Consider the following 27921-nt stretch of genomic DNA (forward strand, 5'->3'; position numbering starts at 1 on the left):
TGTGCATCAGTTGATTTAGGGCTAATACTGGAGTCCAGTTGCAGAGATCACTGTCACATTAAACAGCATTATGACATTAAATGAAGTGTTTATCTATAAAAAGTGTAAAAAAAAAACCAATAAGATCACAAGGCAGAAGTCCAAAGAGCACCAGGAAGAGCACCAGACAGTTCAGCTCAGTTCAGTCATACACATGCACATAAACATCTTGTGACGCACATCTTCAACACTTCAACAATCAGAGTGAATGTGAACTGACTCATAGCTAAGAGGTAAACAGGCTTAACTGCAACCTATTTTTTCCCCACAGCACAGCATGCTGTCATTATGCCACAGCCACACACCTCTTGTGTTAGGACAACAAAGAGACGCCGCATTTCATGTCAAACAGCGAAGCGTCTTGGATCGTTCTCTTCAACTGTTGACTGTGTGTAGGTTCTGGGTTTGGTAACATTTCAGATGTTTACAGGAGGATTTCAACAGTGAATGCAATAGAAAGGAATGATTAATTGGCAAGGAAGATGCCAGAGATTTAACTGAGCCACTGCTTGGCTCATGTGTCAGATTTGATGACTTCTAGTTGAAATCAAAGTAATGGTTTTATGGAAATGTCACTGAATTGCTTCCTGGCCTCTCGGAGGTTAATGGTCTTTTGTCTTCAGTCTCTGTCTTCTGTCATTATTCTTGCAGCCTAAATTGACGGTATCCTCCTTGTTAGTCCTTTCCGTTGTGAAGGGTCTGCTTTCTGTCACTGAAGAAAAGGATTTTGGGAAATAACAAACCACTAGCGAGGTTTGCCCCAGTTTTGAGGTTTTGTTTGCATGCCATGTAATCATATATTCATGTACGGTATTTGAAACTGCATCAGACAGAATTGTATTCTGTCACACAGATGTGAGAACATGTGTGACATTGTTCCCAGTGACCTGATATTTGTCTGTAACATGTTGTGAAATTTACTTCAGATTATCAAGATACCACTGACATTTTGACTCCTAATGAATTCTCTTTTTTCATCAACTTCAGAAGAAGTTTTTGATGTTAAAAAAGGACTGGTCATTGGGAAAAGTAGGTCGCAACACTCGGGGGAGAAGAGATGATGATTCTGTGCTTTTCAAGCCTAGGTGTTGTCTTTTATTCTCTGTAGTATTTCTCAACTGTGCTTTACACGGCTAGACTGTCCTAACAACACAGCAAAATACCATTTTATCTAAGACATGCCCCAATAGAAAGACTTCAATGCATGAAGTGAGGACCTTGAATCTGCTCAAATTCTGAACAATTTTAAAAACACAAACATAGAATTTGGTTATACATGCATCAAAGCAGTGTCGGTCATTTACTGTACTTCTCATTGTTTTGCTGTCCCTCTGTTCTTTTTGTTGTTTTATTGATTTTTATTTTCTCTCAAGCCTCCTCAAAACAGATCCCTCTCAAAAGTTGACGTTATATACAGTGTGTTTCTTTCAGAATTAATGAAAAAACGTGGTGGTGGTGCTATATTTGCGTGCAGCTGTGTGTGTGTGTGTGTGTGTGTGTGTGTGTGTGTGTGTGCCTGCATGAGGTTGAGAAGAAAAGTGTTAGAGAAAACTATGGTAAGGAAAGTCTCACTGATACACCGAAGGCAGATCTTGGGTTTTTTCTAAGGAGATAACCTCTTGGGGAACTTATGGAAAAAGTCAACTATTCACTCAAAGTCAAGTAATCACAAAAACTGAAGCAGAAGCTAGTAATACACTAGTCTCTTAACAAAAGTTAAGAGACTAGTTAAGAAAAGTGCCCGAACAGTAAGGATTTTATTTTGTTTTATAGGCCTACACCCTCTCTCAAAATATGTTGGATCGCTAGCTGGCTATCATACTGTGAGGTGCCATAAGATATACTCAGTGTGGATGTCATTGCTGGGTGATAAAACCTGAAAAATGCTTGTATTATCGACTTCATGATAACTCTCCAAGCTGTCAGTGGGCTGACTGCACTTATGGCCATGGTATGCTGACTGCTACGATATGCTTCATCTCAGAAACTGAAGTGTTACTTCATTTTGCTGGAATTTACATAGGCCTACACCTGTACAGTACTACAAATACTTTGTGTTTTTATTTTGTATTGTGCTAAATGTTTTATTTTGTTTGTCTTTATTCTAACAGGATAAGGACATCATATTCAATCTGCTGATTATCAGGATACAGGAGAGATATGTGGATAATTATTCTGGACTCATGCTCTGCCCCTAAGACCCTTGCGTGGGTAGACAGACTATTGTAATTGATGCGATGGATGATTGATTACTGAAGTGCTCTTGAGGGTCGGTGTAAACCCAGAGCTGTTTGAAAAATGAGTGAGCGAGGAGAGCTGAGGAATAACAACCAGCAGGATGGTTCGCTGCCCGATGGCGATGCCGATGCCAACGCCAACGAAATCCGGACAGAGGACGAGGGGAGGACGGGCGATATTGGCACTCTGTCCGGGCTGACGACCGAAACGGCACAGCAGGACAAGGTCATCATCTGGGGCACAGACTCCCAGTGCGACGACCCAGAGCTGGCCGAGTTTGAGATGCTGGAGTGTCAGGAGCTGGAGGCGTACCTGGTGGAGGACGGAGAGGACTTTGTCGGGCTTGGAGAGCGGAAGGAGCTTTCTAACCAGCCCTCCTCATGCAGCAAAGCCACCGTGGAACCAGATAAGAGTAAGAGCAAGGAACAGAGGAAGCCCATACAACATGGAGCCAGTGAGCAGGAAGCCAATGCCTCTCATGTATCTGAGAGCAGAGGAGTGGCTGAGTGTGCGGCCAGGACCGAGTTCAGCTCTGAAACTGATGTCTTTGTGTCCTGCCTGTCCACCATGTCTAGTCTCGGGGGAAGCTTGGCCAGCGCTCTGGACACTGCAGGCAGGACGCAAACGACAGACTCCTCACACCTCCCCTCTGGTCCCTACAGGACCGTCTCAGAAGACTTGACTCTGGCCTCTCAGTCTTGCAACACCGTCTCCGACAGAAGCAAGGCCTCTCAAAGAGCCGAGCGCCGTTCCCTCTCGACCGGAATAAGCACAGCGCACAGGAAAGATGTGGATATGAATTTGAATTCGACAGTTCTCTCTGAGGATGTTGTTTCAGAAGCACAAGCGAGTAATGGAGTCGTTCCGCATAAGGAGCACACTGAAGATGTCACTGAAGAGCACAAGAAAAACATTAACCAGAGATATAAACTAGGGAATACTGTTTCATTAGAGGGAGAGAGAGATCATGATAGAGGAGGCAGCACTGGAAAGGCTTTACATGCTGCAACAAAGTCACACGAAGAGAGCAACACGAAGATTGATAAAAGTACCCAGGCTGATGAGACCCCCGACATGAACCGCAACCCGCCCAAAACAGGTACAAAGGGGATTCAGTCATCAATTGAATCCAAAGCCATAAAGAAACAAGGTTCATTTGATAAAACATTAAATAAACAAAACTCCTTTGACAAGACTTTAAAAAAACAGCCTTCGTTTGAGAGTACTTTAAAGAAACAATTCTCTTTTGATAACACTTTAAAGAAGCAGGGCTCTTTTGAGAACACCCTCAGTTCCAGCTCTTCAAGTCTGGAGAGGAGGAAGCCATGGGGAAGCCCTAGTCGACCAGCGACTCCTACGTCCCCCAAAACTACCTGTTCCCCCAAGAGAAGACCCCCTGGTTCCCCAGCCAAGGTCCAGGGCATCAGAGCGCTGAGCTTGGAGCGCAGCGACTCCCCTCAGAGAGGCACCGCTGCTGCCAAACAGCCCGGTAGGGGGTGTGTGAGCAGTGGCATCCCCAAACCTGTCACCCCTCAACAGAAAGAACCTGACACCAGGAGGTCCTCTCCTCCCCAGAAGCCCAAAAACATCCGTCCGAAAATCATCACCTACGTTCGGAAGAATCCTCAGGCCAAGCCGCAAGTGACAGATGCCCCACATGAGGCCTCTGCACTCCCACTGAGGTTATCCTCTTACCCCAGCCCTCCAGCCCTTAAAGATCCAAAAGCTGGACCTCAACCCAAAGCTACATCGGTGCTATGTTCCTCCAACCTGTTGTTTGACAAATATCGACAAGAGATGCAGAAGGCGGGCTACTACCCTCCTGGCATGGCTGTGACTGGGGTGAAGGCTCCAAGCAACGCTGTCCCTCATAAGCTGAGTGGGAAGTCAGAGAGTTTTCACGGAGAGCTTTCTGAGAAATATCTCCAGGAGGTACGAAATCTGTCACTGTTTTAATGGATTAACATTACGCTTTGCAATTAACATATCTATCACTGAATTCCTATGTAATTGCATGACATTTTTTTGTTAAAGCTGCACTAGGCAACTTTGCACATTGGCGGCTCCAAATCTGAACTCGAAATCTGAACTACAATACACAGTAGTCAGTAAACTGCACACAGCACTCTCATGTTTACCAGCCAGGCCAGTCTGTGATGCTTTATACCAAAGGATGCCAAAAAAAAAAGAGGCAAAAGATCAAACGCTGGTGAGTCCACCTTTCCCTGGACGCAGCACTTGCTTGCTGCTGTTTAGGAGCAAGCATTTTGCTCTGAAGTTACAATTCATCACTTCCTCTGGCCTGAGAAGTGTCCATCCCCACAACAGATTTTCATTTAGGAAGACAGGGCGAATCTACTGGGTCTCAATTAGGAGGAATGGGATGCACTTCTAACAAAACGTGTGTATTTTTGCACAAAAATACCTTGCCTAGTGTGGTGAAAAAAAGACAGTTTCTCATTGCTATCCATAGCATGCATACTCTTATTCTCATTGTTGAAAAATTATAATTGTTATATGACTTCTGTGATGCTGACTGATTGTTTGGGCAATGTACATTTATAGCACGTTCCTCAAGAAGCAGGCAGTATCTACCGCTCCCCCAGGACTCTGAGGCCTCAGCTGGGCTTAGGGGCGGTCACCAGGCAGCCTGCAACCAAGACAAGAGTTCAACAGACAGGTCAAAGGTCAGCCCCGGCCCTCAGCCAGTCTGCTCAGGCGGCCGGAGCGCCCACCCACGGCCACCAGGACCCGGCAGGTGAGATGAGGCTGTCTGCTGCCTGAACAGGTTCAAAGTGAAATTTGAACTCACAGTGTCTAAGGCTGTTTCACATGATGTCAGAGTGTGCTGCATTTCATTTGTTATCAGGGCTTATAGGGAGAGAAAAATGAGGGTTTTGCTGAGGGTGTCTACTTAGATTTCCTCTGTGAGATCAATGAGGTCTAATGTGAGAGTGGTGCCGTTCCACAGGGCCTGGGGGGCTTCAAAAACGCTCTGCCCACTTCAAATAAAGGGGACATGAGAGCGTATTTTTACATAGCACATATATGTACGCTTTTATGTCATTAACAAGCCAGTGTTTTCCAGCTCGTCAGTCCATTATGGGAAAAGGATTTTATGAGGACTTTCTCATTTCCCTTGCGTACTTTGCCATTCTATGCACGTCCCATCCTCTTGTTATCAAGCTGCAGGATATGTATCCTCTGTGAGTTGCAGAATGATTTACCCAAATTATTTTCAGTCATGCTTATGGATGAGGCTTGGCTTTTGGCACCTACACTCTTTGAAGTGCAAAGCATTTGACAGCAGTGTAACTCACATTCTGCCAACTTGCATTGCATATTTCTTCCCACTCACTTTATAAGTCATAATCTACTCTGCTACCTCATGTGGTGTTGGTTTATTTGTGCCATTTCATCACTGAATTGGGGTTGTCATATTTCTTCACCTTTAAGAGTTATCCCAATTATCTGGGACTATTGCCTGTGATGCCTTTTTAGTAACATGAGATTATTAAAAATGGCATGAATACTTCCTTCTTTTTTTTTTTTTTTCTCAGAGCAGTTTTGATTGCTAGATGTTCAGCCTTTTTCCCATCTTACTTGTATATGTCAAGGCCATATCACTCTATAGAAGAAGGTAATACTTCACAACATCATATCATGGGAAATGACTGTGGGTCTATGACTACAGGACATCAGCGGTCATGTGTATTGGTACAGAACAGCCTGTGCTTCAGACTTTTCCAGGCCGGGAAATGTCCAGGTGCATTTTCCATACTGTTCCAGACTTTCCAGACCATGTGCAGGAGCCCTGCAGAGAGAAAAATCACTTAGGTTTTCAGTTTCTCATCAGAGTGAGCAGATGGGTCAAGGGCACATGATTTGAGATTCAATCTCTGTACGCTGTCATCCTCCCGGCAGCTATGAGGGAATGAAACCGTGATAACCTTACCTTATTTCATGTTCAGACCTGGCAGGGAGTTCAGTGGAAACTCAATTAGCGAGGCAAATGAGGGGAAGTCAGTTGGATGAGCAACTGAAGAGTCAAGCAGTGTTGCTTGACTTCAGATCAGGAATGAGACAGTATGTTTGGCTACACTCTTGTCATCTCAATGTCATATTTGTGATCTGATTTTAAAGATCAAATTTTATTAGATCACATCACTGGATATCTACACTTGGCCTGAAAATGGCTGTTATGCATCCCCTGTATCCTGTTCTCCCTCCCCATCTCTTTACATTGTTTGTCATATTGTGGCTGAGCTGCATCCAGGCAAATCAGAATTACGATCACAATGCAAGCCTGAACACGTCTAGCCTTGAAGATCCAACAGGTGTGAGCAAAATCCGATTTGTGATCAGATGATAAAATCTGCATGGAAGCAACAAGTCTAGCCTTTGTCCCGCTAGGTCTTGGATTGGTATTCACCCTCTAATCTTGTAATATTGCATGTTATCCCATCTATCTCCAGTAGAGCAAAAGAGGTCAGGCCCAGAAACCGCCCCCAAGAGCGTCCTGCTCAAACCGGGCCAGTCTGGCCTGCGTCCTCCAGGCTTCTCCGCCCTGCCACCTGCCCGTCTGGCCGCCTTCGGCTTCGTCCGGAGCGCCAGTGTCTCGTCTGTGTCCAGCAACCAGTCCACCGACAGCACCCACAGTGACCCCTGCCGACCCTCTCAGCGTGAGTCGCACACCGTCTTACACAGCCTTACACAGACACATGCTATGTACACACACACACACACACACACACACATGTACACACACACAGGGCCCTATGGAATCCATTTTACTTTTTCCTATCAGATTGCTCAGTTTTAGTTTACCTGACTTTGGGCTTTATAGTTTTTGCACATTTAGATGCTCAAAAATGCCTGTTATTCTCATATTTGTTGTTTTAATAATATAGGCATATAGCAGGTTTATCTTTTAGTGTTTCTTGTTTTATCAATTATTTATTGATAATTATAAGTGTGTGGCTTATAGTGTTTTACTTTTATTACTGGACTGGAGTCTATTTTCTTTGCCTATGCAATGAAACCCTGCAAAACAGACATCATGCATCCAGTGAGAGTAAGCTGGCTACAAATGCTTTACAAATGTATGGTAATTTTTTAGAAAGGTTAAGTGTCTAGCTAAATCCAATCCCAGACAAAATATTTCAGAATCAGAAAGAGAAGAAGAAGCAATGTTCAGTTTGATTAGAGAGATATTCCACATTGTTGCTTTATAGCATGCATATCTCTTTATTAGTTCTTCCCAGCGGTATTGGCTGCCCCTGGTATCCATAGTTACTATAGTAACAGCCACTTGCTTGCTTTCATTTTTCATTCATATATCTCTAGTATGCACTAAAAGCTACTGCACCACAGAGCTTCTGATAAGAAATCTTTACATCGCAATCCTCCCTCTGCTGTCTTTCCTCCGTCCGCCTACTGCAGCATTTTATCTGGATCAAATGCTGTTGCTCAGTCCACCACCACCTCTCATAAGCTTCCTGCAGCCTTCATTTAGAGAAATCAATACTAGTAAAATTCACTTGGCAATCTGATTATCTCCGCCTGCATGTAATAGAGATATTAAGAAATGTGTCAGAACCTCTAGCTGTGTTAGAATTCAAATAATATACAGTAGTCATCTGTGTTGTCTTTATTACAGAAAAAGCATCTGTCTGTGCTCGTGCTCCAGTCTATTCTACTGTAAACTCCACTCAGGCCCATTTCTTCATCCTTCAGTAAGGAGGTACTGCAGGTTTAATAAGTGCTGACCCAAACCAACCATTGTCTGAAAAATGTTGAGACATACTACAAAAAAAATTGATATGTGCTTCCTTCATCTGTTTTAATGTTTATACAAAGAAGGCGGCACTCAAACCAAACAGCCATACTGAATCACTCTTTACACCACAAATATAAACTGACCTCTCAGTTTCTTAAAGGCCAAAGTCAGATTTCATGAATTCAAACCACCCAAAATATTCAGATAATTGCCAAAACCAATTCATTAATGCAGTTTTTTAATGTACACATCGTCGTCTTCGTGTTCCTGTCGGACTGTTCTGTTTGCGTTAAAGGCGTGGGCGTCTCTGTGGCATGTGTAACGACCGCTCTGCCTGGCAGATATGATGATGGGTTAATGCTGGCTTCTGCTCAAGTGTCCCCGCATTTGTTCCCTGCCTCAGACAGCTGGGAGCTCCTGAGTGCTGCCTTTCGCTGCTAGACACTTTCACTATCTTATTTCCACGACGACGGCTGGATTCAGAGGCTTCCTCAGACTGAAAAAAAGAGCAACTGTTGTCTCATGCAGGGTGTGTTGCCCCCCTACCCCACACCCCACCCTCAGCCTCTATAACCACTTCACGTCTCTGTGGAGGTCTCCCCTATTTATAATCTACGGTCTGTGAAAAAGTGGTGCCGGCAGCTCCAGTATGTGTCAAAAAGTGAGAGCCAGGGGCGTGGTAGGACAACGTAATCTGCCTGTTCACCCACACTAAGCTGTTTGGCTAAAGACACCTTTGCCCAGCTTATGTTGGAGGCAGTTTTCACAGGCTAGCCCCCTGACTTCCAGGCCTGAGCGTCACTGGATCCTCTCCTCAGACTCTCACTGCAGTCAGGCCAGATAATGGTCTCTACTTCCACTTCAGCATCCCTCCAAAAAGGCACCAGAGCGGTGGCTGGCTCCGATGTACACTTTACTGGGTTATTTTGTGCCCTTTCTAACGTTGATTCGTCAAAAAGTGGGCACAGCTAGGGATGAGGACCTGCGGGCATGTAAGTGTTTTGTCTCTGCGTGGCCTTTCTGTTGCTGACAGTGCTGCCTTGTGTTGTGCTTTGCTTGTCACCTTCTCTGTGGATCTGTGGCGTTACTGTGGAGAGAGAATGGACTCAATATTATAGACAACTGTGTGTATAATGATCCATAAATACACATCACAAATGTGTTTTACTATCCACATGACTAACATCTCTCAACTCGTCTTGTAAATTGTCATTTAAATTAGTGTGCAACGATTTGTAAAAATGGATAGCCTACATATTTGTCAGTTTGTGTTTTCCCTTTTGCACAAGTATCTCATACTTTATATAGAAAAAAATGAAATATAGATGTTTCCAATTTCCATATGTAAGCCTTCTCAAATGTAAAATTGGCTTGTGAAGTGTTGAATCTGCATTTGTGGATCAAGTGACACACGTACATTCATTCCAGTCTCTCTCCATACATTACATTGATCAGAAATTTGTAATCCAATTCCAAATTTGATTTATTCTTTTCATCAAAAAAAATCTTGGAATTCTGCAGTCTTGCCGCAATTACTACATGCCTGTCTACCAGATACTGATACGCTTGGGAGTAGCGCACACAGACGGCATGTACATGACTGGCAGCTTGCATGGCGGTGTGTCCCTCCAGGCTTTTGGCTCAGACAGCGCTGCTCTATTAGTATGCTGCCGTATGCCTCCATGCAGTCGCATTCACCAGGGATTCACATCAACAGATGTTGTGACTGGGAGTGAGTGAGTACACCGTGTTAGAGTGTAAGCCGTAATGAACATCAGGACATTGATGACATATCTGATTCATCTGTCCGGTTGGCACAGTGGGAGGCGGCACGGCGTTTGAGCGCACGGTATGTTAGTGTTCCTATTGTACAGTGTGCTACTTGGCTGGCAGGTAGCAAAAGTTGAGTCCTGTCTGTTTTGAGCTCAACCGGATGTTGTCAGTGACCCTAAAGGCATTTTGAATCACACTGTGTATGTTTTGCTTTGGCATACAGTTACATTTATGATCTAACTTTAAGCTGATCCAAGTCAGGTTTCGCTGTAGTTGAAACGACAGAAATCTCTTTGTGGTATGTTATGAATATTACAAGCTCCTATTTTAGCTTGTCTTAGCCTGCTCAGCTGTATAGACAGGGGCGGACTTAGTGATTTGGGGGCTCTAGGCAAAGGCAAGCATGGGGCCCCCTGAATCCCAACCTTCACCCTTTTCAATCCATCTTTTCTACCTTCAAGTTGGGGTTTGACTTGTAAATTTCTTGTAAATCTCTTTTAAATTGATGAGAAATAAGCTTATATTACTTGATATTCTTGTCTTTTGTGGGGCCCTCTGGCTGCCGGGGGCCTAAGGTAGTTGCCTGTCTTTGCCTAATGATAAGACCGCCCCTGTGTATGGATCAATCCCATCCCTGTCACGTCCTGCAGGAAAACAGCCCATCAGACACTGTTTTCTTCCCAGTCACCCTGTGGTGACTGAAATGGCCATTTTGTCAGGAGCTCATCTTGTGTTTTTTTTTAGCCCATCTTCTCAAGGGGAGGTCTAATAGAGAACATGAAGGGCAACAAGTGTTCAGTACAGACCCATGCACAGTGTGAGACTCATTAATTTGCCTAGGAAACTACGCAGACGAACGCTCTGTGTAGCACAACAGCATTTGTTTGTAGCCTCCCTCGTGTTTTATGATCAGACCACGCCCTCCTCATTTTCCTGTCCATTTCATTTTCACTGTATTCTGCCTTTTCATAAAAGAACACGGAAGAGTTTACTTGACCCTTTTTTTTAGCAGTCCAGTTGTATACACTGAGGTTATTTATTGCCTAAAATTAAGCTGAAATTATCCCCAAAACTCTACACCATAACAGAATTCACATTGGTATCCTGCAGTAGTTGCACAGGCGTGTACTTGCAATGCGAAGAGTTAAAGTCCAGTTCGTGAGCTTTGTTGCATGCCATCACCTCTCTCTCATTTGTATTTCCTTCTATATTAAAATGCCATTACTTTTACTTCCTGGAAAACAGTGTATTTTTAGTGGTTACTTCATGGCGCGCCAGTAGGTGTACATAAAAATTCCAACCAATAAAACCACCACAGATTTTTGAACAACGCCCCTCCCACCCTATATAAAACCTGCAACTTTCAAAGTGACACAAGTGGCAACATGGTACAGTGGTGCATCTTCTGGTTGTTCATCCCCAAAAACCCTGTTTCCTTTTCCTAAGACACCATGGTTGGATCCAGAATTTGTGACAGCTCAAGATTATGTGTAAAGCATTTCACAGTGGATTTCTTTATCAAATACACTGAGTATGCAATGGGCTTCACTGCCATTATTTGTTATGGTCCAACCTGCCAAATTTTGAACAGTCCCTCCCCGCGTTATCTTCCACCCAAACATTCTGTTTCAGTGGGAAATACATTGAATCATGGGAGCAAGACACTATCAAAATGCTTCAAATGTACTTGCCAACGTCTTTAAAACACTGGATAATGGAGATTCTTATTCATATATAGAGGGATTCATATAAAAATGGAATACTTGAAAATTGTGTAGTAGAGTAGATATAATAGTAGATATGCTTTCTATTTATTAATGATAGCGAGTGCGAGACAAAATGAAATCTGATATAAGGTTCTTGTTACTGTTTGTTCTCACCTTCTGTATCATCCACCAACAGAGGAGAGGTTCTCCTCAGCCGGTGTAATACTGAACAGAAGATGCTCACAGTGGGAGATGGGTTTGTACATACGGGGTAGAAACAAGCATTTGCCGGTGTGAGTCAGCCTCCAACCATCTCCCTCAGCCAATCCGCTTCTTGCCTCAGCCTCCATTTCTATAGGTTGCCTTAGGAAAAAAGAAAAAAAGCATCTGCTGATTCTCCCAGGTGAATTCACTCTCTGGCTGCGCTCCCGCTGGAGCTTTGTGGGTTTCAAACAGGCTCTGGGCATTTTAAAGATCAAAAGCGGTTTAGTGTTTTCGTACTGATCTGACTTCATTGTGCCATGTCTAATTTGGGTTGTACAAATCGTGAGATTTATTTCATTGATAAATCACAAAAGAGTACTTTCATCTAAGTGACAACGTTAAAGCCAGAATTCGCTGATTTCCGCTCATTTAATATTTTGTTTTCAACTACTTCCTTGTTACTGACACCGTGAATGCTTCAATGCCAGTGAGTGAAATAATTAATTTCACTAGAAAGCTATTGAAGATGTAGACTGTCTGGAACAGACAATAGCAGTACTGCAATACCATGCTGTATGTTTTACTGAAATGTCTCGCTGTTTTATCAGTGATGCAGGCTCCTTGAACCATCCTCTGACTTATTCTGATATGTTGACAGTATCAGTCTCCGATCCGAATAATGTTATTTCACTTCAAGGGCACAAACTCGTCCTTCTTTCCTTCTTGAGAGTGCAGATTTCCCTATGGGTATGTGTCAGCACTTCAGATGATGTTATTGATTGAAGAGACAGCTGAATATTTCATGATAGGTAATCAGAGCTCTGGTTGGCAGCTTACAGGGGCATCTCAAATGATGAATAGTCTGCAAGTTGCTAGAATCCACAGTTAAATAGACAAAGTTTATCCTCCAGAAATGTTATAAAGCAAAAAACTCAGTGCATAACAACCACGATGATCTCATCCTATTCAAATGGAGGGAGGTGTGTTTGTTCTTGGTGTTGCTTTGCTGTTGGACTGCTGCAGTCTCTGTGTTTCTGTGAACCGAAGCCATTAATTTCCACAGAAAGCTAGAGGCATAATGCTTAATAACAGCAGTTATGAATAATTAAATTGTTTTCATCTTTCTACATTTTTGCTTGCTTTGATGAATTTCTACAGTTTGGAAAAACTACAGTAGTAGGAAGGTAGTGATAGTATATCTGCTGATATGATGCTGTATAGGTCAGTGGGTAGAGATTGGCACTAACACTGCCAGGGTTAGGAGTTTGATGGCGTTAAACATTTAAAATTATAATAAATAACATATTTTACGTAGCTACAATGACACTATCCTGCACAGTGCCATTTTCACACTGGTAATCATTTACCATTCCTTCAGTGTAGCCACTACAAAGTAAAGCAATGACTGTAAGAAATTTGTCTTGCGTACTTCATGAAGCTTTCCTGCTCATTGGTATGAGCACCAAATCAATGCATAAAAGATGCATTTTCAAGGGCGTAATACACCCACATTTGAGGCAGGCTGGTATGCATGCTAGTTTTTAGAAATATCCTGTATCTTTGCTGTTTGTGGAGCCAAGTATTGCTCAATACCTGCACTTCTCGTTACATAGTAATGCAGTTAGAAGTAAGCCTGTGTTTACCATTTCTATCCCCCCCAAAACAAAATCAACTGAATGAAAGCATATTATGGCAGTATTGTATGTTTGTGGGGATAATACATGAAGCAAACATATACTACATTTTAATTTCTGTATATTGATTCTGTGGTTAAACTGTCCAAGATGGGCCAGGCTTCAAAATGTATGTCTATATAATGCTCATGGGCATACATTGTCATTCTGTGTTTTAATTACACTTGTTAGACTGCTTGTACACTTGTCAAAGTGAGTATAGACACTTTAACACCAGTTGTGATGCAGACCAGGCGTGGTACCAGGATGAAATGGATAAATACCAATTTTGTGGGAAAGTGAGCACATGTTTATTTTACCATAAAACCACTTCACACGCCCACTCAGGTAGATAACTCTTATACAATCATTGACTGCCATTGTACTTCTCTCTGATATCTTGTCCCTCTGCAGATCCCGGCAGTGGCAGTGATGACACTCCTCTCCACAAGGCCACAGCGCCGCCCAGCGAAGCTTCCCGCGCTCCCAGTCGCAGCAGCCCCCAGCCGCCCAACGCCCCCAGCCTCCAGCGCCGCTCGCTGCCCCCACCGCGCTGCTCCCCGCTCGGTACGTCTCTCCCGACACTCAGCTGTCCGCCAATAGAATCGCGTCCAGTCCAGTGCTCTATTTTTGTGTGCGTGCATATTTAGTCTATGTGCTATCTCCATGAGCAAAACACTTGTCACCGTTAACTGCAGCTATTTCCACTACTCCCCATCCAAGGTCATTCTGTCTGGTGGTCACATGACTCTCGAGGTGGGATGTTAGAGTGTGTGTCAGGGGTGTGTGTGTGGGTGTGTGGGTGGGTTGGGTGGGAGTGGCTTAACTTTGGAATGTATGTTGATGGCTGCAGCCGACAACAGTCACACCTCATGGCGGCTGACAACCCATTGGCCTCACTCACAAGCACCAGACATTCACATGTTGGTATTCATTCCACAGTATTCAATTCAGTTTAATTCAATTTCAATCAGCTTTATTGGCATGACTATGTTGCCAAAGCTTACATAAATAATAGCGACAAAAATCTCTAATCATAAGCAAACAAAATGATTATAACAAACAGTAAGAATAACTGTAAACAAATGCAAATCAAACTGATTGTGTAACATAAAACGCACAGAGAAATTCACATTCATTCTCGTATTGGTTCCACTGGCTGTCCCTTAGCTTACGGCAGGCTGCAATATATTTTGCAGATATAATAGAAATGTCTGGAATTTCACCTAATAGGTGTTGCAGTTTTTTGTTATTTGATAATGTTTGAAATTCACTGCGTTTCTGGATTATTTTAGGGAAGAAATATGTCTCGAATGTGTTTCTATTTGTCACAGTGTAATAAGAAGTGCAGCTCTGTCTCATTCCATAATGTCTGTCAGAGGAAACTCCCAGCCCCTGTAATGACAGCACTGCTACACCTTAACATGTAATTCACAGCAATGACTATGTTTTGAGTGTGTTATTTTTCCATTTCCATTTCCATTTCCATTCCATTTCTCCATTGAGGTTGATGATCTTTGTTGTCCTTGTGTTGTATAACGCAGTAAGGAGCCAAGCCATGTTAAGAATGCAGGGTGGTTGAGAGGTGCTGCATGTAACTGGACCTGCCTGTGAGTGTTGCTATAGGAATGTTATTGTGCTACTTGGTCCAAAACTCACGTGCACGCAGCTCAACCACGACACTGTTGGCCAGGCTAATTGGCAGTAATGGAGAGAAACTGTGGCTTTTGGTGTCACAGAGAACTGGCCCGCTGTAGCCATTATTTTTACGTATCTGATGCTCTTGCCAACAGGCACTTGTAAGGGAAGGGAAAGTACAGTAATAAACATGTTTATTGTATTCAAGCCTCCTGAAAATGCAGCCACTTTAAAAGTAACCTGGATATAATTTAATCCAAATATAAAGTTGTGAGCATCGATGTTATGTTCAGTAGCCTCTAACCTGGTTCCTAATGGAATATTGAAGTATTTCCCCTCGCTGCAGCTATTCACATCCAGTCTACCAAATGAGTTTTCTTGAACTTCACAGGGAATCAAGCCTGACAACTCCAGAACTGAACCAAATGAATGCATGAACTAGATCAAGGGCTATTTTTTCCACAAGTATGTTTTAATGGAAGACATAATAAAACAATACAGCAGTCAATATAATGACATGTGATCCCTTTTTCTTTTTTTTTTACATCCCAAAAGGGAAAAAAAAAACAATGCTGGAAGACTAAGCTCAAGGGCTACTTTTCATTTTATTGTTACTGCTTCTACTAGCATTGGAGTGTATCATGACAATACATTACATTAATGTATATGTAATGAGATTGTTCTACACTTAACATCATTATAATGATGAGGATACTACAACAATATGATTAAGAGAGTGCATCTCTGGTCAGGCCTATACCTTCTATGGTTCTCACCCACTTTCCCCATGGGGATCATTAAAGTTTCATCTAATTTAAGAACTGAGATTCAATTCAGAATTAAATATTATGAGACCTAGTGTATCTGTATTGTCGCCTAGCTTTGCATCACAGCAGTGGTACTGTGCACTGCCTAAGCTGATGTTGGCATCTTTATTGTGACTGCACCTTGTTGCCAGTGTTGGCATCTTTGCAGTGAATGTGGTGTATCAGCGCCCTCCAGTGGCTGCAGGTTGTATTTCTGTGTAAACCAGGAGGAGGCTGAGGCTCTCTTTATGGCTGCTACAGTGAGCAGTCATGCTTCCTGCAACAGAATCTGTGTGGACCATGGTGTGTGGATAAGTGGAGCAGAGACTCCAGCTAGTGGCCACTTTACTGCACTGTATCTCACTTGCTGCTTTCTTGCTTGTGAATTACACAATACATGCTGAGCTGCAGAGCCTATATAAAACAAACACTTACAATTCACAGTAGTGCACTGCTGGCCAGCAAGTTCTCTTTTGTGTAGATTGCAGATTTAGATGTAATGTACACTACCAGTCAAAAGTTTGGACACACACATTTTTCTTTATTTTTACTATTTTTCACATTTTAGAATAATAGTAAAAACATCAAAACTATGAAATAACACAAATGGAATTATGCAGTGACCAAAAAAGTGTTAAACAAATCAAAACTATCTTATATTTTTGATTCTTTAAAGTAGCCGCCCTTTGCCTTGATGTAAAGTCAAAGGCTTTGGAAAGAAATTCATACATAGGCATCAACTTCACTATTTATATTTGTCTAAGAAACAAATTTCAAGCATTTAAGCATAAGCCTTTAGATCAAAATGGCTTTAAGAGAATGAAAAACACAGTACATTCAATCAGGTGTGTCCAAACTTTTGACTGGTAGTGTATCTATAAAAACAACATTTATGAGAGAGAAAACAAAAGCGATTTGTATTAGTGTGTAGCTCTGCAATTTCTCTCTTGCTTTTCCAATGTGTAGGTTATGAATATTTTTCTCATAGATACTGACAGGATCTATTTACTACACAGCCTCCAGGAAGGAGATTCAGAAGGACACAGAGGCAGTGCAGCAACCAGCGTCCTCCTCCCCTAAAAGATTTGCAGTGGTTTCGCCCAAGCCTCAGTCTCCTGGTGAGTGCCAACATATCAAATTGCAGAGTGTGTGTGTGTGTGTGTGTGTGTGTGTGTGTGTGTGTGTGCGCATGTGTATATGGTACAAAAGGAGGAGGCAATAGTAGATGATGCAACACCACCTTTGTTTTCTGTCCTTAGTATTGACTGTCAGCAGCAGAGTGTATCGCACCTTGTCTCTCTCTGTCTCTCTCTCTGTCTTCCTCTCCCACTCTCTCTTAGTGTCTCTCTCTCTCTTTCTCTCTCTCTCCACACTTGATTACATGAGCCATGGCAGCCTGCTGTTGTCATAGAGACCAAGCTAGCTGTAATGCTAGGATGGCTGCTGCAGTATTACCGCTGGCTCAGATTACCGCAACACAAGTCAGCATTTTCTCCTTTACTCAGATGCCAGACAAAACAGATTATGCTGTGACGGGCTTCTTGTGCAGGTGATATACTTTTACATAAGTGCTGCACACATACTCATGCCAGGCAAATGTTAGTGTTTTGAGCCAAGAGAGGGAATTGCTGCTGATTGGTCAGAGCAGCGAGCAGACTTCAGTAACAGTAAGGAGAAAAGATGGAGGAGGATACAGACCGCTGAGGTTACTGAGGTTTGGAAAGAGCATCATCACAGGAAATGCAATTCACTGAGCAAGTGATGTTTGATGATTGAACATTATCATTGAACACATATGAATATACAAATACTGTATATTAACAAAGAACCAAATGTATAAAATATATGAAACAAATGTATTGTAATACATTGTACACTCTGCTGTACTGCTTTTCCTATTTGTGCATTTGTTAGTGTATGTGTGCGTGAGTGTACCCTACATGTGTATGTGTGTGTGAGTGTCCATGTGTGTAACCTGTCATCCGATCTGTAACATAGATCAGTTATTTCCTATTTAAAAAACAAAAAAAACACTCAAGGTTGTGCTGTTATACTGTATATCAGCACAGCACAAGGCTGCACTCCCTCTCATGTCATATTGCTTTTATACAACAAGTAATGGTATCCAGTAATTTGAGACAACAGATTATGATTGTTGTCTTTTATTCGTCTCCGCCAACAAAAACAGTTCCCTCAGGATTCCGCTAACAAGTGTTGCCAAGCAACATATACACTGTTTACATTAGAACACCTGTAAAGTGGAGTGATACATACAGTGAAATGTCCCACTGCTGTTATACTGTATATCAGCGCTCTCGGAATGCCTCCTGTCCAATCAAATTACTCGACCGGAACTAACTTTTCATCAGATTCATCCTGTATATTAGATTTTCACTGTGCTGTAGATATTCATGTTAGGCTGCCTGATTTTACTCCCAAAGCTTGTACTGTAACATCTTCAATATTGGTAATCTTGTGATCATGTTAGTCTTTCTGTTGGTAATGTTTGTGTTTCTCTCTCTCTCTCTCTCTCTCTCTCTCTCTCCCTCCTCCTCACCTTGTGGAGGTCTTCACAGTCTTTGCCTGGTGAAAATATGTGCTATGACAAAAATTAGAAAGAGTGGCGTCTTGGTTACTGCTTAGACACATGATACGCATATGTATGGGGGAGTTCCAGATGTTTCACTGAAGAACATGAAAAGTCAAGTCAGAACATGAGTCAATATATTTCAATATATTTTGTCCCTCTCCCTGCAGTTCGTGGGCGGATCGCAGCGGGCCGTGGCGCCCTGAGGGCTGACAGGGCCCAGGAGTCGGACCGCGCTCTGGTGCAGCAGCTGCGGGAGCGCTGTGAGGAGCAGGCCTGGCAGCTGCAGAGCCTCCAGGCCCAGCTAAAGAAGGCCTCCCTGGGCCTGGAGGTGTTCGCCATCACCACCCAGCACTTCTGCCAGAAGGTAGGCTACAGCAGAATGCTTGGACTAGGGCTGTCTTGCCTATCTGTCCAATTTCAGGACCTTGGAAAAGCTCTTAATATCAATTTCAGTAGGTTTCTCTGTGCTTTAGAGCTGCACTAGGAAATCTTTTTATGTAAAATACACCTGTTTTATCAGCCTAAATCACAAAGTGGGGCTGCAACAGAGAAGATCATCCCATCCCCACGCTGTAGATTCCCCCTGGCGCGAAATCTTCTCTGCATACAGGAAGTGACCTATCAAAATTTAAGAGCAAAATACAAAACTTTCTACTAAATAGAAGAGAGCAAGCATTCAATCCAGAGAAAGCTGGACTCACAGCAGTTGAATCTCTTCACCACCTCCACCAGACACTAAGAAGAATAAATTTAGGTCCAAGGAGTTCACAATTTACTGTACTGATGTCACTCAAACAGTTACTTCTTATCGCCACTTGGGGCCGCCAAGGTGCAAAATGTCCCAGTGCAGCTTTAACATTTTAAAAGCCTCCAAAAAGTCGGTCAAACGCACTTGTCTGGTAGAAATTCTGTCCTTTGTCCAAATCAAAAGCTCGCTTTTCATTCGTCGTGCGGCCATTCATCATCCTGGTAAGCACAACACTCACGGTTCGAAAAGGGAAAGGAGACTCACCACAAAAGGAAAAAGGGCTTTCAGGATGCAACTGCAAAGCTTTTATAGTCCTTGCTAGAATGAAACACACCTGTGGCACCTGATGTTTGTTGTCAGCATTGCTTTGTTCATAAAGCCAGTCTCTCGCTTTAATATCTGAATGTTGAGGACTTTTGAATCAGAAGCAGAGGGATCTGTCAGTGAGTGTGATGATTAGGGGAAATACAGAGGACTTTCAAAGGTTTTTTTCAGTAGTTAAAATAAAGATATAAAACAGTATGAGGTGCATGATGGCATTGTGCGTGTTTGTGTGTGAGGGTATGCATGTGTGTGTATGTGTGAAAGACCAGAAGTCTGTCTTGCACCCGCTGGCTGTTTTACTGAATGGGATCTGAACCATAGCTGTTTACACCACATGCCCCATTCATTTCCTGTTCATTTTAGTTAAATAATTCCAGGGTTATTTTTTTTGTGTCATCCTTTCTCTCATCTGCATTTATAGGGGGGCGAGCTTTACTATGGAAATGGTTGTGTTTCTTGAAATGTGTTTGAATTGAATCAAGTGTTGAAGCCTGAAGCCTTTCTGTCTGGTGTCTTTTACAGTGCAGGAGGCTGGTTGATGCTTGTTTTGAGTATTCTCCTGTTGCGATAAGGCAATCACTGTAATGGCCAAGCCTTTCTGTGGGAGATCAAACATGTTCTTGCTTATACAGCATCTGATGGTAGTGACAGCAAGCCTGTATAGTGCACACTTGAGTGTGTTCTGCTTGTAAAACCCGGATTTAGCGCTTGTCCCTTGCCATCGCCCGGTCTTCTGCTCGTATTTCTCTTTAAACGCTCAGGGAATATTACATTTTGGTGTTCAGCCATTTCCCAGCCCCACCCATGAGTCCTCTCCTCAGTGGGAGATGATGAATGAGATTAGAGGCGACTGCCTGGCTATGCTTTTAGTGTGACTGGTTGCCAGGCATAAGCAGTATCCACTAAGATCTGACCGATAGAGGATTTTGAAATATATAGATGTATCTGCAAATAAGGTCTGTGGAAGGATAGGATAAGCTAAATATGATAAAATGGCTGTATTAAAGTGTATTTCGACAATAAATCATCAGGGCTCACTCAAATGATTCTAAAATGCACCCATATTCCCTGGGTTTTACTAGAGAATGGTTACTTTTCACAAGAAAACGAAACAAAATCTTTAAAGTCAACCTGAACTGTTCGCTCCATTATATTTTCCTGTGCCTCTTTGATGGAATACAGTGTGTCCCAATGCCAGTATTTCAGATGAAGGCTAATATCGGCCAAGATATCTATCCTCTGTCTAGCCTGGCACCTCCCTCCCTTTACCCGCCTCCCTCCACCCTGTAATCCAGCACCACTGCTCTATTAATCTCCGGTCATACATCACAGGCATCATCCAAAAAAGAGCCACTTAGTGACATAAAAGCCCCCGCAGTGAAGCATGTGACGTGAATAACAAAGAAACTGCTTCTTATTTTATGTTAATTCTTGAGTCTGCAGTCAAGCCTTGATTCAGACAACATGCATTGATGGGGTTTTTACGAAGTCTAATTAGTGCTTTGAGATGGGTTGATGTTGTAATGTTAGTGAAAAGATAAATATATCCAGTACCAGATTATATGTGCTTTATATGTTTCACTGTAGTTTGAATTATTTGCATTAAGCTTTATACCTGATATTGTTATTTGGACACCACTATTTCAGTTGGTCGTTGTATAAAATTAGAAAGTCAGTCAGCCATCTAGAATAAATTCTGTGCGTCTGAGCATGTGTGTGTTGTGTACCTATTGAAATGCCTGCATATCGCTATTCTTCCTTCAGCAGTGTGCCAGACCAGCTAATTGGCAACTTATTGATCATTTCCCTCCCCCATCTTCTTCTCTTCCGCTCTTTTTTTTCGGCGACGGAAAAAGACTGCACGTGCATGTGTTGCTCCCTGCCGTGCGTGTGAATGTGATAGGCTGTGTGTGTGTGTGTGTGTGTGTGTGTGTGTGTGTGTGTGTGTTGAGGTGGTTGGGGGTGGGGGGGGCTTAAGGGAGGGTAGGCAGAGCTGGGCTGGGCCTGGCAGTCTTTGTTCCAGCACGGATCACGCCGGTCGCACCAGGAAAAAGAGGTGAGGCTTCAGTCCCTCTCATCTCTCCTCCCCTCTCTTTCCTCTGCCTGGTTCCCTCCCTCCCTCCCATCTCTCTCTCTCTCTCTCTCTCTCTGTATCCCCCACCTCTCCTCTCTGTCTCTCTCTGGCACTAGTATCTGTCACTGCTGCCTCCCCAGCAGGCTCAGGGATGCCGTCTGCTAGCCTAGTATGGGCCACTGCTGCTGTAGGCTCCATCTCCACCCACTGCGCTGTCTGGACCGAACGGTAAAAGGCAGTATCTTCTGCCTTGATTCAGCACTGAGGATTACTTTAGTGTGTGTGTGTGTGTGTGTGTGTGTGTGTGTGTGTGTGCGTGCATGTGTGTTTGGGTGAAGGGGGGGTGTATTGACTTGTTTCCTAGCTGCTGGAGTGTCAGAGCTAGTGGTGAGAGAGTTTAGCCGTGCATGATTATGCTGAGTCAAAGCAGGCTTTTGCTTTTCCCCCTTGCCTGTCGCGCTGTGTCCCTCTTTCTGTCTGTTAGAGTTTGCAGTGTCATTACATAACAAGCTACTGCTGCTGTGCTATATTCTTGTGTCTGTATGTCTGTTTTAGCGTGTGCAGAGCATCCTTACGTGTGCTAATCTGATGTTGCTGCATTTCTCATCTGTGAGAAATCACGTGTTCAGTCTGCCTTGCAGGATTCATAGTTACAGCTCCTTGTGTGTTTATTGGCCTTGGTCTCACTGCAAAAAACATCCATCTTAACAAGTCATTTAGTCTCATATTCAGCCTTCACATCAATTTTTTCTTAAAAAAAAAAAAAAGAAAAAAGATGAGATAACTCCATTTGTTTCCAGTGCAGCTTCACTAGAATTCTAGAAATGAGTGTCAATATCTTGAAACAAGTCAGAAAAAGGCAGATCACTGCACTACTATCAAGAAAATGAAACTTGATTCTACAAAATTATCAAAAGAAGTTGATTTGCATTGGAAACAAGTGAAATTATCTAACCCCATAAGCCGATTTTTTCACTTGTTTTAAAATAAATTACGATTTTAGGATTCAATAATAGACTGAATGGCTAGTTAAGATTGGAGATTTTTTGCGCTGGTGGTTCTCCTCAGGACAAAAACAACAAAACAAATAAGCTGCTGCACATTAGAAGGTGTTTGCCAGGCATGGTCCCACCGACTCTGGACTGATGAGCTGGGTGTAGGCTTGGGGGCGAGATAAATTCATTTATTAGATGTAGCCGATGTCCTTGAGAATGCACAGCCCTGGCTCGGAGAAGCCGTGTTTATTCTTTTCCAGGAAGTAAAATGGATTACGTTTCCTTGGTGAAGGCTGGATATCAGGTGGGGAAATTAGAATGCATGTCACATTACTCCCTGGAGACTAAGGGGGTCGGAGGGGGGGGGTGTCTGGGCAGGACCAGGGGCATGATGGATAAGAGCAGAGGTGGAGCTGAGGAATCAGAAATAAAAAGCCACCGACCATCCTCCACCCCCCGTGAGGTCACTGCAATCTCTGTCTGATGACAGTATGTTACAAGCAAGACCTTTTGAGAGGGTGACATCATTACTGCCTAGACATACAGTATACCGCCTCATACATATTTCACCCGCTCGCTCTCTCTCTCTCTCTCTCTCTCTCTCTCTCTCTTTCTCTCTCTCTTTCCCTCAAGTGTTTCTCGTGTAAGCTTTGCGTTTTGCCTATTTGATCTTTGCTTGATCTCTTAGCAACAGTGAAGGCAGGCGTACTTACTGCATGTTTGCCTTTAGAGTGGTGATCAATACCCATTTAACTGGCCGGATGTGTGAGTAAGAGGTGCTGTGAGGGTGTCACATCATGAAGAGTCCCCAGTTGATATCATGGAAGCCTTAATTGTCGCTCAGCCCCTTTCCTATTCATGGTTTTTGGTCTGGTACCAGAGGAGCACGCCTGGACGTGAGAAGTCATATTCTGTAACTCAAAGAAGAGAGGATAGAGAGTGTTTCTGTTGGGTTTTGGTGTGTGGAGGCATTTGTTGAAGCTGCTCTTTGGTTTGGGGGTTGTTGCTTAATGGAAAATGAAGAGTTCCATGGCACTCTTTAAGCAAAAATTTTAAAAGCCTTAATTTCATGGCTAGTTCAAAACTCCAATGTGTTTCGGCCATGCAGGAGGAACATTTAGTTTACATTTTTGCTTGAATAGTGCCTTGAAACTTTCTTCTTCATTAGGTTTTATTCTATGTTGTTGCTATTTTACAGGGTCTTTCTTCAGGTGTCACAGTTGTACTCTCCACCAGCCTTAACAATCATGTTCAAGTTCACTACAATGCTAGGTGGTGTGTTTTTTTTTAAGTGATCCACTGATGATTTCCTCAGATTTACAATGCTGTGTGTGTGTTTGTTTGCATTTTAGAGTGAGAGTGCCATTGTGAAGGAGAGGGAACTGTCCCTGGAGCTCGCCAGAATCAGGGATGAAGTGGGTGAGTGGGATACAGCATGACAGATATCGCACCGAAGGGAGAAGGGAAGGCAGCGAGTCACTCTTGGCAGTGTATTGCCACAAGGGACGAGAGAAACAAGTGTCCCCTGGGAGTCCACTCTGCTGATGGAAGGCTGGATTTAGTCCGAGATCACAACACAAAGCCACTGTATACCCTACATTATAAAAATGTTGCCTCTTGGCATTGTTCCATATCAAACTCCTTAACAAACTCTGACTGCCTTATACCATAAGCCTCTACTTCTAATTTCAAAAAGCTTGTGGCTGCAAGACAAAGACAATCACTTACTTTGGCGATATCTTCTTGACACTAAGTTGTTGCCTTGCTAATTAGGACACTCTTACAAAGGATGTACCATTTTTAACACATCTGTTTGTCTTCTTTGGGACAACACACACTTGTGTTACTTTTCAACACAACTTATGTTAATGGCAATACATTTTAACACAACATGTTATTAACTAGGGATGGGACGATATTATCTTACAATACAATTCAATACGCGATATGAGGTTCACAATTCAATACAACCACAATACAATGCGATAAATAAAAGTTAAATGACAACAAAGTCTGACTGTGCAAAATTATGTTTATTTCTGAGACACAAATCTATCTAGCGATGGTATTGGCTTGCTAGAATGTAAACAACAATTTAAAAATGTCATTACAAAGTGCAAATAAAATAATTTAGATGGAGAGCTTGTGAAATTGTGATGGTCAAGCCGTCTCATTTGTGATTACAACAGCAGAATAAAATGGAGCTAATGCGATTCATTTTTCTGTCCCACGATACGTATTGCCACATTTTTGTATTGTGATATATTGAATTTTGATATATCGTCCTATCCCTATTATTAACATATCTTGCGTTGAAAAGTAACACAATTGTGTGTTGTCCCAACGAAGACACACAAACGTGTTAAAGTGACACATCCTTTCTAAGAGTGATACGTGACCCAAATGTGGGTCTTGCGAAGCAGACTACAGCTCTACCTTGTGGTCCAGCTTTCAGTGTTGCACGCTGGGAGCATCTGCAGCAGGACAAGGAGGAACTGGAGCGGCGCTTTGAGAGTGAGCTGCAGGGTTTGCGGGCGCAGCAGCAGAGTGAGCTGGGAGCCCTGGAGGAGCGGCTGAGGGCGCAGCACACGGCGGAAACCCAGCGCGTTCAGGCCCAGCAGCGCACCGAGCTGCAGGAGCTACGTGGCAGGCAGCAGGAGCAGGTGTGTGTCTTTTAATAAAGAGCCGGTACCAGCAGGTCAATGTCGTCCACCGCCGATTTTGAGAGAAACAAGGATATTATTTTGGTTAAAAGCTTCAGGGGTGGCAGTCTGTGAAACATGCAATGAATCCCGCCTCACCCTGCCTTAAAAAACTGCTAATCCACCCAAAGGAATTTCATTAGTGCTGGTTTCATGCTGCCAAGAATAAATTTCCAGGGGGGGAAACAGTGGATCCTTGTAATGTTGTGACACTTTTTGGCATCAAAATTGTCAAATTTAGAGGCGTCCCGGTGGCTCAACTGGTAGAATGCATCCTAATCGTCTTTCCTGTCTCTCTCTACTATCACTGTCTAATAAAGCAGAAATGCCAAAGAAAATAATTGTCAATTATATTGAATATTGGAACAAAATATCGGCAGCTTCATTCCAAAAATGTCAGGATCAGTATCGGCCCTCAAAAACCCATATCGGTCGAACCCTAGTTTGTACACATGTATGTATGTATGTGCATGAATGTCTGTGACTGTCTGTGAGTGTGAGCCAAGTCATACACTGAACCATTGCTATCATTACAGCAAAACAAGTTCTTTATGTAATTGTACCAATCTTGGCCCAGATTGAGGAGATGAGTGAGAACCATGAGGCGTCCTTAATGGAGATGGAGACAACTCACAATGACACACTGGCCACTCTGCAGGAGGAGCACGCCAGGACTGTGAAGAGTAAGCACCGCATTTAAGACTTATACCGTACCAGGTGTAAAGAGATATAAAGTAACTTACGATATGTTTTGGTGTCAGACTTGAAGATGGCCCATGAACAGCAGAGGAAGTCTCTAGAAGAGGAGTTTGAGAAGCTCAGACTGTCACTGCAGGTTAACAGTTCTCCTTGATGTTTTCCTTTTTTACAGAGATACAGTATCATGCATTCTTTGGTCTGTGACTCTGCAGGCAACTAACAGGTTAATGTGTGTTTGGTGAGCAGGATCAAGTGGACACGCTGACGTTTCAGAATCGAAGCCTGCGAGACCGAGCCAAGCGCTTTGAGGAAGCTCTGCGCAAGAGCACAGATGAACAGATAGTGGTAATGTGTGGCAGCGTTGCATGAGCTACATGCAGTACAACAGGTCGGCTGCTTTGGTTACAGTAGCTGGATGAGACTTTAAGAAAGCATTTTTTGTTGGCTATAAAGATTGATGGTGGTTTTCTGCTGTTGACAGGATGCTCTGGCACCATATCAACACATCGAGGAGGACCTGAAGAGTCTGAAAGAAGTACTGGAGATGAAGAATCAACAAATCCATCAACAGGAGTTGAAGATCTCAGAACTGGAGAAAATGGTAGGCTCCAAATTGCCGCTTCCAATGCTCAATATACAGTATGCCTGTACATTATACAAAATATAATGTAGGAATAAAATATTACTTCAGGATTCTTAAAGTCAATAAGCACAACATGAAATGTCTGCGTTTTGTAAACCGGTATCATTTAGATAAGCCATCAATTATTTTCCATATGTAACGCCTTTTTTCACTCGTTATGCATTGACAGATCATATGAAGAATTTAATGTTGTGCACTTTTCCCCTGTGTTTTTGAGCAGGCTGAAAAGAATGTGTACCTGGAGGAGAGAGTGCAAGTGTTGCAGCAACAGAACGAGGATCTGAAGGCCAGAATAGACAAGAACCTCGCTGTATCCAGGTCAGTTCTGTTTAAATCAATACTGGTGCAGGTTTTAACATCCAATTCAAACCAATAGAAGTGAATTTAGAATTTAGAGGCCCAGTGAAAATTTCAAGCCATTAGAGAGGATATAAAAGGCTGTATTGATAACAGAAATGTGTATTTTTCAAAACTTTTACAGTAGTACTGCTTATGAGTTTGCACTACTTTTGTATTGCTGACAAATGTCGGCGTACCGTTTCTTTTCTGTTGTAGCTGCGCTGGAAATATCTGAACGTGACGTTGCGTTGCGCATGTTTGACCAGTTATCCACAGGAATAAGAAAAATACACCAGCAAACAAAAAAATGGACCCAGAAATACAATAGCTGTTAACAGAGTTTAAGTGTTTTGAGTGGATTTTTCCTTTAAGGTCAATTTTCAGTATTGCAGTATTGACCTTAAATCTATCCAAACACCTCTATAGTAAACGCTTAAACATATACATTTGAAATGCTAAGTTGCACTTACAGTTGTTACATTCCACACTAAAGTTGCCAAATCTCACTGAAATAGTATTAGCTGTTGCATGGGGATCATTATTTTATACTGGGCAAAGAAACTCTTGAGGGCGTCCATGTTTCCTCCCTGTTTTTTCCGAGCAGAACCGCTGGAACACACAGAGGTTGTAATTACGACCTACCAGCTGGGAGTTTCTGACTTCCGACTTTGAAGGGAACGCAGCACTAAAACACAGCAGGTAGTTTTGTTTTAACTTCTCCCCCCCTCCCTCTTCCTCCTCAGGCAACTGTCCGAGGATAACGCCAACCTGCAAGTGCACGTGGAGAAGGAGAGCAACGAGAAGAAGCGCCTGAGTCGCACCAATGAGGAGCTGCTGTGGCGTCTCCAGACGGGCGAGCTGAGCCCGCGCATGTCCCCCACCTCCTCCCCCATCCACCGCTCCTCCTCTGGACCGGGCTCCCCGGCTCGCCCGCACTCCTACCATCAATGA

The 27921-nt window shown here is 43.0% G+C and overlaps 1 protein-coding gene across 1 annotated transcript; it reads left to right on the forward strand.

Annotated features, from left to right (window-relative positions):
- The first annotated feature begins 2337 nt into the window (after positions 1-2337).
- Positions 2338-27921, forward strand: mtus2b (microtubule associated tumor suppressor candidate 2b). The gene is made up of 14 exons (XM_071924769.2): positions 2338-4209; positions 4843-5035; positions 6753-6959; positions 13827-13979; positions 16873-16974; positions 18614-18810; positions 23940-24006; positions 25036-25250; positions 25867-25972; positions 26051-26124; positions 26235-26333; positions 26470-26589; positions 26852-26949; positions 27714-27921. Exons 1-14 carry the CDS (start codon positions 2338-2340, stop codon positions 27919-27921), a joined length of 3711 nt encoding a protein of 1236 aa, XP_071780870.2.

The sequence above is a fragment of the Centroberyx gerrardi genome, chromosome 6 (assembly GCF_048128805.1).
Source record: "Centroberyx gerrardi isolate f3 chromosome 6, fCenGer3.hap1.cur.20231027, whole genome shotgun sequence".
NCBI lineage: Eukaryota > Metazoa > Chordata > Actinopteri > Beryciformes > Berycidae > Centroberyx > Centroberyx gerrardi.

Bases quoted from the DNA above. Each gene is read 5' to 3' on its own strand.
- mtus2b (XM_071924769.2), top strand. From the start codon at position 2,338: ATGAGTGAGCGAGGAGAGCTGAGGAATAACAACCAGCAGGATGGTTCG. The intron at 26,125-26,234 runs GTTAACAGTTCT...TTTGGTGAGCAG, and splicing joins AGCTCAGACTGTCACTGCAG to GATCAAGTGGACACGCTGAC. The intron at 26,334-26,469 runs GTAATGTGTGGC...TGCTGTTGACAG, and splicing joins GCACAGATGAACAGATAGTG to GATGCTCTGGCACCATATCA.